The following is a 10,557-nucleotide window of genomic DNA, read 5'->3' on the forward strand; positions in this document are numbered from 1 at the left end:
TAGACGCCTTCGAGTAGCAGTGGATGCTGTCTGGGGTTCTCAGCTTGGTGTCTCCCTCTAAATCCCAGATTTTGACCGTCTGACCCTCACTCCTGTCCCTGTTCTCTCATTAGCTGTCCCCTGGAATTGGTTGGAATCTGGGTCTGGTAGCTCCTCCCCTTGGGCTGGGGTGAGGAGCCTTTGGCTGTGGGCAGGCAGATTCCGAGTAGGTTCTAGCTGCCTGAACTCTCTCACACCTCCCTCCCTTACCTGACAGCCAGATTTCTCTTTCCCCACATGCTCCCTTCTTAGGAGAACACACTGGAGTCTGTGTGTTCACACTTGCCCCCGGGGTGGTTATTCCACCCATGGAAGTTGCATTTTTTTGGGTGAGGAACACCCCTTTAATTCCGTTTCTGCCCATATGTCTTCATACCAAGGACAACTGACCATGCTTTTTCCCCTTTGCCCAGAGCCTGCTGTTGTCCCCCATTTTCCTCCTCAAGTAGAGACTCTGGGTGGGGTTCCTCCTCCCACCGGTCTGGTGGCTAGGGTCCCTGTCAGACTTCTATCAACAACCTAGGTGTGCTCTTCTCTCCTACCGCTTGTTCTAGGCTACCTTTCCCTTCCCTCCCCTTCCCTGGGGAGGTTCTATTTTTGCTCCTTAGTTTGGAGTTTTCTGATTTTTCTGTTTCAAGCCCCTTTTCCTCATTCCCTGTTGGCACTGCTTTTTGTCACAGGGGACCCTGAGGCCCCACCTTTCCCTTTTAAGGGAAGAGACTCCAGCCAGTTCCCACCATGACTGGATGAGGTAGCTTATCAATTACCCTGCCCACTCCCATTTGAACTTCCCCTTCATCTCTAGGGGGAATCTCAGTCACTGGGTAGAGTCTCCTTTCCATGATACATTTCAGCTCTAAGCTTCCACTGGCAACATCCATTAGAACATAGAACGGCCTACTGGGTCAGACCAAAGGTCCATCTAGCCCAGTATCCTGTCTTTCAACAGTGGCCAATGCCAAGTGCACCAAGAAAACGAACAGAACAGGGAATCATCAAGCAATCCATCCCCTGTCACCCATTCCCAGCTTCTGGCAAACAGAGGCTAGGGACACCATCCTGCCATCCTAGCTATTAGCCATGATTGACCTATCCTCCATGAATTTATCTAGTCCTTTTTTGAATTCTATTATAGTCTTGGCCTTCACAACATCCTCTCGCAAGGAATCCCACAGGTTGACTTGTTGTTGTGTGAAAAATACTTCCCTTTGTTTGTTTTAAAACCTGCTGCCTTTAATTTCATTTGGTGCCCCTAGTTCTTGTGTTATAAGAAGGAGTAAATAACACTTCCTTATTTATTTTATCTACACCAATCATGATTTTATAGACCTCTAACATATCCCCCTTAGTTGTCTCTTTTCCAAGCTGAAAGTCCCAGTCGTATTAATCTCTTCACCTACAGCAACCATTCCCTACCCCTAATAATTTTTTGTTGCCTTTTCTGAACCTCCAACCCTGGCTGGGATGATTTAGTTGGGGATTGGTCCTGCTTTGAGCAGGGGGTTGGACTAGATGACCTCCTGAGGTCCCTTCCAACCCTGATATTCTATGATTCTCTGATCTTTTTTGAGATGGGGCGACCACTTCTGCACACAGTATTCAAGATGTGGGCATACCACGGATTTATATAGAGGCAATATGATCTTTTCGATCTTATCATCTATCCCTTTCCTAATGATCCCCAACATTCCGTTAGCTTTTTCCACTGCCGCTGCACACTGAGTGGATGCTTTCAGAGAACTATCCACAACGACTCCAAGATCTCTTACCTGAGTGCTAACAGGTCTTTATCAAATCCCTTTGAGTCCAGCGAGTCTCCCAAGGCAGTGTCCACCAATCCCCCTGCTGCCTCCCGCCCACCTCTACAGGAATGGTTAGAAGTCCTTTTTTTTTTGGCCTGTCTCCAATAGTCACACTCCACCCTCATTCCATTATCACGCAGTCCCACTTTATAAGCCTCAGTCACCCAAACTGATGATAAAACACTCCCTGGATCCCTAAAGGAGTTCTCCTCATCTTCTCCCTTTTCTTTTCAGTCATCCTTGGTGTGGCAAAGTCACCCCTCTTCTCTCCTGACTCTGTTCCTTGAAACAGCCAGACCTCTCTCCTGGGAAAGTCCACTTCCCCAAACCCTTCTGAGAGTTTGATCGCTGCCTGTGGCCCCAGATGCAGGTATTTAGAGAGAGGCTCAGGAGAAATTGCTGCAGTATTATTATTTCAGTCTACAACTCACACACCCCCACACACCTCATTACTACAGTATCTGAGCACCTCACAATATTTATAGTATTTATCTTCATACACTCCTGTGAAGTAGGGCACTGCTATTATCTTCAGCGTAATGATGAGAAACTGAGGCACAGAGAGACTAAATGATTTGCCCAAAATCATACAGGAAGTCTGTGGCTAATCAGGATTTGAAACAAGGTCTCTGACAGTCCAGACTGTTTCTAAACAGCAAAAAAATTAAAGCAACAATTTAAACAAATAACACCTCCATGTGCAGTCAGTCACTTTTCTGGCATCTCATCACTATCACAGCTGAGCACTACGCACAGAAAAATCAATAGCAACTTTGACCATTGACTTCTAAAGAAGAGAGCCCCTCAACTATGTATTGGACCATGCACTGCTATGAACAATTCTCCCTTCACTCACAAGTTAAGGGTCTGCATTCTGGGAGCAGATCAAACGTTTTCTCCTGTGGCACCATGATCTCCCAAACAGTCTTTGTGCTCAGCATATCTTATCTCAGTTTAAGAGTGGCTTCGAATCAGTTTAGCTGATTCATAGATTCTAAGGCCAGAAGGGATCATTGTGTTCATCTAGTCTGACACCCTGTATAACATAGGCCATAGACCTGCCCCAAAATAATTCCTAGGGCAGATCTTCTAGAAAAAATATCCAATCTTCATTTTAAAATGGTCAGTGATGGAGAATCCATCATAACCCTTGGTAAACTGTTCCAATGGTTAACTATTCTTGCTGTCAAAAATGTATGTCTTTATTTCCAATCTGAAGTGGGTTTGTAGTAGACTTAAGTTAATGTGATTTCAGACCCTCAGACCAATTTAAGTGTTCATGCTGAGGGGGTTACAGCAATTTAGTTGAATTAGTTTAGATTAAATCAGTGCACAAACCATAAGTCGGCATGGCCCCTCTGCTGTAGCTCAAATAGAAGTTATGGGTTTGATGTAGGAAACACTGAGCGAAATCCTATACAGGAGGTCAGACCAGATCATCAGAATAGTCCCTTCTAGCTTTAAAATCCATTAAGCCCGCACAAGGCCCACAGCACCAGAAGCCCAGTGAGGCTTGTTTGGCCAAACAGTGTAGAAGGGGACAAACTGGGTTTTAAGAGAAAAAGTCCTTCAGCCCCTGTAGAAACCTAAGTTAGAGCACTGAGGGGGGCAGGAGGTAAGAAGAAAGGCAAGTTGGCTTAGCTGGTTTTGTCTGAGGTTGTTAGGATATTGTTGTTTGCCCATTGTAGCGAAGGCCAGAAGTACAAACTCTCCTTACCAAATTACACAGCTGTGTTAGAGCCATTGAGAACAAAACGCCATCCACCTTTCCCTTGTGTTAACACACGGCTTCCGTTCACTGCCCAGTTTTCAACACACTTGGACAATAGGCCTCCCCCTGACTTGACTGAACTCATTCACATCTCCAAGCCCAATATCTAAGTCTACTTAAATGTCATTCAGAAGCTGTTAGCCTGTCAATTTCTGTGATCATTTGGTGAATGGACTTGTCAAACAAATTGCCATTATTACGGCCTGATTAAATGCAAGCAGGGAGAAGGGGCTGTTCTCCTGCCGCAGCTAGCCCCCCACTCCCTCGGTCAGCTCAGACAAACACAACGAGCCAATTAGCAGGTAAGTGACAAAGACAGCTCACAATTTAAGCCAGCCCTGCGTAAATAAAAAACACTCTGGTGGCATTTAAATGTAGGGAAAGGTCTTCAAGGGACATTCACAAAAGCTGCAAAGCAGTTAGCCAGCACCAGGATCCAGGCAAGGCATTATAAGAAAACATTTCTATGTGGGGGCATCAGGTTGGGGCCCCATTGTGCTTGGTGGGTGCTGTAGAGCCATAATCAATTAAAGTCCCTGCCCCAGAGAACTGATTTGACCGATACAGGTGTGATGGCCAACAGCAGGGTTAAACCAGGGACCTCCAGAGCTAAAACCATCAGCTGCTACAGTTTGAACTAAAGAGCTCTGGAGCTGTGACAGACTCGTGTCCTTGGTGGAGGACCTGTAACATACCCACACCAGTGGGGTACATAGACCGCAGCTCTTGGCAAAGCTTTCAGCTGTTGCATTTTAAGGCAGCACTAAAGACCACATTTGGTCCCATTATCATCTGTCCAGCACCACAAGTAAGTGAGGTGCAGGAGAGTGCACAGAACTGACAACGCTGCATGCCCCGAGGAACCTGCACGTTAAGGCCTGGTCTTCCCAGTTCCAGCACACACACACACCCGTAGCTGCAGTGGTATAACCCCCAACAGGCACGGTAAACAACAAGAAGGCCTAATTTACACCCTGCAGCTTACCCCAGTTCCAAGCTCTGTCAGCACAAGCAAAGCTGCTATTTGTCTGCACTAGGGGCTTCTGTCACTGCAGCTGCATGGATGGCTGAAACCGGGGCAAATCCCCAGTGCGGAGAAGGCACAAGGCACTCTGATGGGTGCAGATACGAGTGATACACACAGATGGCAGGATACACTAGGAAATCCAAAGGTGAGGATGCCTTGAAGGCTGCCCCCTCAGCTGATTTAGGCCTGCAGTGAGCTGCACTCTGGCCAACTCAGAGCACATCGACTTCAATGGAGCTGCACCTGGGTTCACACACAGAGGATCAGGGCCTGGAACGATGGCTTGACTTGGCCCTGAAGAGGTTACTTTCCTCTCCACAAATCCCACTGACACTAATAGGATTTCATTTAGAACATTGTGAGCTCATTCCCTAAGCCTCTGAGTGAATTCACAGCAGGAATTTGTACAGCACCTAGCACAGTGGGGCCCTGCTGCTAATGGGTACCTCCAGGTGCTACTGTAAATGTCCAACAAGTCAGCTTATACACAAGTCCAAAGGGCAGAGCTTTGTTTTGTTTTGACAGCAATACTCGCTGCAAGGATGGAAGACTGAGCTTGATAAGTTTATGGAGGGGATGGTATGATGAGACTGCCCAGCTGCAAGGAACTAGGTGGGGAGGGCTTTGAGCTACTACAGTGAATTCTTTCCCCAGTTCGAGCATATGGGCAAGACCCACCAGCCAAGGGTACAACTGATCGCCATATTTGGGGATGGGAAGGAATTTTTCCCAGGTCAGATTGGCAGAGACTCTGGGGGGGGGGGGGGGGTTCGCCTTCCTCTGCAGCATGGCACACGGGTCACTTGTAGGTTTAAACTAGAGTAAATGGTGGATTCTCTGACCTGAAGTCTTGAAATCATGATATTAGGACTTCAGTAACTCAGACAGAGGTTAGGAGTCTATTACAGGAGTGGGTGGGTGAGGTTCTGTGGCCTGCGATGTGCAAGAGGTCAGACTAGAAGATCACAGTGGACTCTTATGGCCTTAAAGTCTATGAGTCTAAAACAAATAAGAAGTTTTTAGAATAGCAAGAATCAACAAGAAAGTGTGCACAGGGATTTCATTTGGCTGTGTATTAATCCTGTGGGTCTTGGGATTAATGCACAGAGATCCAGCAGATCAGCATTCTAGTCCTGGCTCTGCTACAGACTTCAGATGTGACTTGGGACCCCAGAATCTTTGTACCTCAGTTACCCCATTTGTTAAATGAGGATAATACTCCTCTACCTCCCAGGGTTCATTAATGTTTGTAAAACCCTTTGAGGTCCTTAGCTGGGATGGGCTCCAGAAGTGCAAGTATTTGGATTACATTTGAAGACTAAAGATGATACAGTGTGCAGATAAGAAAAGCTACTACTGCTACCACTTGGATATTTGTTCATAGTTCTTTTCTTTTTGGAAGAGGATGGAGACATGCGACCGTCAATAAAGGCTTCAATGCATGAACGCTAAAGCATGGAGAGTTTGGTTCCCTAATGACCATCTAGAACCACAGGGTCCTCAGCATTAGATCCACTGAAGAGAAGCATGCTGTGGCAAGTCACTAATGTAGTGCAAACACTAAGATCAATGAAGGCAGTGGCTCATGCCTTATTAGCAGAATGCCCAGTTACACACACACACACACACACACAGTTTTTTTAAAGAACTATAACGAAAGCCTTCAAAAAACTCTTCACATAGTTCAAATACTTCACATAAAAAGGAATTTTTTACTCTTACATCTCAGATTACAAGAGCCCCTAACATGGTAGATGCTTAATTTGTTCCCCCCGCCCTTTCTTTCTTTTTTTTTTTTTGGACAGTCAAGCTGCTCTGGCAGTGGGGATCCAGTGGAAATCTGAGGCAGCATGCTCTAGGGTAGGGTGCTGCCCTGGGAGTCAAGAGACCAGTATTCTATTCCCAGCTCTGCCACCAACATGCTCACATGACCTACAGCAAGTCATTCAATCTCTGTGGGCCTCTGCCTCCCTTCCCATTGTCTGTCTATTTATATTTCTCTGCAGGCAGGAACTATCAGTCACTGTACAGCTCCTAGCACAATGGGGCCCTTGGTCTCACTCAAGCGCCGGGGAGCTGAGAGCCATTGAACCCTGTATATAATGGAAACCACTTCAAGCCAGAGGCCACAGCAGCACCCCCAGAACGTCTAGTTCCAACACCTATGATCGGGGCCTTTAATCCCTACAGCAATACTTGCAGTGCTAATGCAGACCAAGTTCTGCCATGGTGTGTTTTGCCTGTGCAGGGACTACAGATCTGGATCCTCAATAACCATCTTTCCTTGAAGCAGCACTACCTTGTGAGTGCCTGCTTTCCCAGTGGGGGATGCTGCTCTACACACACACAAGGAGACCTGCATCTGAATCCCCATCCTGCTCTCACCTTCCCCAAATGGCTAGCAGTAGGAATTGCTATAGAAGCTCCTGGTGGGAAAGGGAGGGTGTGTGCCAACCCCTCCTGGTGCTCAGCAGTAACAGTGATAGATCATAAAGGAGCATTAATGGGCTCAAATGTGAATCAGTTCAGCCCTCCCCAGTCAGGACAGAGGTGGCTATAACACAGGTTTTCAAAGGGTGAGGGCAGAGCCGGCATTAGGCATAAGCAGACTAAGCAATTACTTAGGGCCCCGAGAAGCTCAAGGGGGCCCCCTATTCATTTTTTATTATAAAAACTTGTGTGTTTTAGAATTGCGGGAGTGGGGGGTGGAAAATATTCCTGTTTTGGGCCCCCAATGGCTAACGCTGGCTCTGGGTGATGGCTGCAAGCAGGAGATAATGGAGAGAGAAATAGAATAAAAAGCCATTGAGCCCACGGGAGCCACTATGACCATGTTGGACTGCCACTTAGGGATACATCCCTTGTCCCTACAGCTGGTGAAATTCAGCCAGGGACCTTGGCACGGCGAGGGGGAGAACCTGGAGCTGACTGTCCTGCTTTCCCAGTGACCTTTGCCTCCCAAGACCCAGGGCAGCCCTTTACAGCCCCACCAGAGAGGGGTCTCTGTGCTCTGCTCTCCTAGCCATGGCAACCGTGGTCAAACAGCAAGAGACCAAACATACATTCAGATGCCTTAGCAAATGATCTACGTATCTGATTTGCCTTCATAATAATAAATAAATAAAATACATAAATAATAATACAAGAGCAACTGCAGCAGAGATGGGGAGTCCACCTGTGCATGGTTTCTTACTGTGCAAGAATGAGCATTTTATAGCAGTTCTGAGGCAATGTCCCTCTCTGGAGATATATCACCAAAGTTTGGGACAAATGTGGTGCATCAACTGGGCTGTCCCATCAAGGATGATGGCAATATGATAAAAGTGTTATCAGTATTTATCTTTGTAAACATAATTGCAGATGGGAAGGTAGGTAAGTGCTAGGTATTGTTAGGAGGAATATCGCAGTTTTATCTAGTACCTTTCATTCCGAGGATACCAAAACACTTACCACACAAATCATTATTATGGTAGCACCCATCAAGTGGTAGGCTCTATCCATAGCTAGAGTGAGACTTGTTCCCAGTTCCATAGACCACAGTGTGAGAAAACAAGCGACAAAGGCCCCCCAATCAACATTTCAATCCAGCATCCAACCAACCTGCAGCGCAGCAAGTGGGTAAGAGAAAGGAGACTTTGGACAAGGCAACATCAGGTGCCAGGGACCTCACTGAAAACTTCCACAATCATTAGATTTCATGGAAATGCCAAAGCACAGAGATTCCTTGGTAGGATTTGAATCTGTGGTTAAAAGAAAGCTAGGTATTGCCAAGTTAGTGCTTAGACCACTGACCTATCCCCTCCTTTTTAATTGAGCACAGTTTAGTTTTAAATTCATTGGTACCCCATAAGACACATTTTGCTACCACTGACTTTCTTATGGCCACTTTTAAAGTGGTAGCATCCTTCTAAGTCAGCATTCCCACATACTATTGAATTGGTTTTCTTTTTCTGGCTGGGCTGCTAACATGGACTTTGTGCCTAACCTTACTGCTGGCCTAACTGACATGTATGCTAGTGCCTCAAGATCACAATGTACATCATTATGCTCTTGCCAGTAAGGCTGGCTGTGATATAAAGTGTCTATATTTTAGTAGGATCAGTACCTTCTGCACAGGAACTGAAATATAAAAGGCAATTTCAACTGTTGTTCCTAAGTAGCCCATCCCACACACATCCACTCTACACGAGCTTGCTTTGAATGAGGGACACAGAGAAAGCTCAGTGCTAAAGAAACTTTAAAGGGAACAAACTACTATAAATTGGAAGTGCCTCAGCTCTTTCCATTCACAGGCAGATCTGCTTTGAAAGGCAGCCACAGAATTGATCTGCCCCCAAAAGAGACTGAATCCCAGGCAGGTCAGCCCCTTCAATACACTTTAAGACTTAAAACCCACCATATTCTAGTCCCCAACTGAAACTCCACAATAAACAAACACAATTCCCTCTGCAACATGCAAATACATTGGCTCCCAAGCACCAAGCTGTAATGTTCTGAGTATTGAAACTGCAATTGTGTACTTCAGTCTAAATCTTTTGATGACACAGTTCTCACCAATGACATTTTTCCACCAACAAACTATAATAGGCAGCTCTCCTCCACTAAAAAGTTTTAAAACATTCTTTATAAAGAGCATCCTGAACTCTTCTTAGCTCTAAGAAATACATAAGTGCATTCAGAATTCCATCAGATATTCTGGAGTCAATATTGCCCCCATCACTAATGAGCTGACTGATTACTCCTAATCTCATGCAAAATTAGATCTACATCATTGTTTTATAGGCTGGAGTTGCTTTCACACATCTCACAACCACAAAGAAGAGCAGCAGAAATCTAACTTTAATGTGACTATTACAGCTGTATAGAATAGTGATAAAACATCTAGCATCTTTAAAGTAAAGTACATGTAACTACTGTGAAATTTTCATGATATATGCTGTGAAAAAAAAATGTGACACTGATAAAGATGTCTTTGGAAGTGAGTACCAGTAATTTCTGAGCATTGTGAAAGTAAACATAGAATCAGATTCCATACCCATTTACTCATAGCTAGTAGCATCTTACTCTCTTAGTATTCCTACTGACTGCAATGAATTATTTGCTTATTAAAAGGTACTATTTAAGATGAGTAAAGATGTCAGAATCTAGTCCATAATAAAATATCTTGATCCTACTATATTAGTTTTAACCTGTGTCCAGAAACTACCCAGCCCTGTAACCTAACCCTGTTCCACCCTCACACATACATATTTCCATCCACCACCACAAAGTTAGGAAGTTTACATAATTCCCTTCCTCCCATTTCCTGAAGTTATTCAGAAACATCTCTGCTGAAATATTTTAGCTGGGGTTGCTAAGAAAGTTTTTTAAATAATTGAAATCCTCTTAATGAAGATCAGCTTCACCATATTTTAAAAGAATTAAAAATTGCTCTCACTATAACTATTTCAGACCTGCTTGTATCCACTTTTCTTGGGTTGCTCTTGAAGAATATTTATTACCAATTCTCATCTTTAGCCAATACAGTTCAAAGGATTAGAGCTTCACTCCTACCTGAGAAGTCCGAGGAAGTCTTAGCAAAGTTGCTGAGAGCTGTCAAGCACATTACTCCTAAGAAAAAGGTAGAAGTGGGAGACACATCTGGGCAGTTCATGCTTAAATATCCTCAACTGCTTGCTTTTTCCAGGGAAAAGAAAAGAAAATCTTTTTCTCCACCCAGCCTGATACTCCTCATTGCAGAGAGATCACTACTATTCCCCTGGCTTGTGAATGATCACAGCAACCAGCCAGGAAGCAAAAGCACTCACTGAACACACATGCCGGGAGTGAGTGAATGGATCCCAGAGTGAGTGAAACTGACGAATGAGACAAACCTACCTGGGGCTTGGCAGCATTCCCAGGGTCCTAAAGCCCCCCCT

General features: G+C 45.1%; 1 protein-coding gene across 1 annotated transcript in view; it reads right to left on the reverse strand.

Annotated features, from left to right (window-relative positions):
• LOC116836489 (protein eva-1 homolog C-like) overlaps positions 1 to 10,292 on the reverse strand; it is a 331,266-nt gene extending 320,974 nt beyond the window's left edge. The window contains exon 1 of the mRNA XM_032800125.1: positions 10,193 to 10,292. Within this exon, the coding sequence (XP_032656016.1) occupies positions 10,193 to 10,292 (100 nt within the window). The remainder of the gene's footprint in view (positions 1 to 10,192) is intronic.
• Between the last annotated feature and the right edge of the window lie 265 nt (positions 10,293 to 10,557).

This window comes from Chelonoidis abingdonii, chromosome 3 (assembly GCF_003597395.2).
Source record: "Chelonoidis abingdonii isolate Lonesome George chromosome 3, CheloAbing_2.0, whole genome shotgun sequence".
Classification (NCBI taxonomy): Eukaryota; Metazoa; Chordata; order Testudines; family Testudinidae; genus Chelonoidis; species Chelonoidis abingdonii.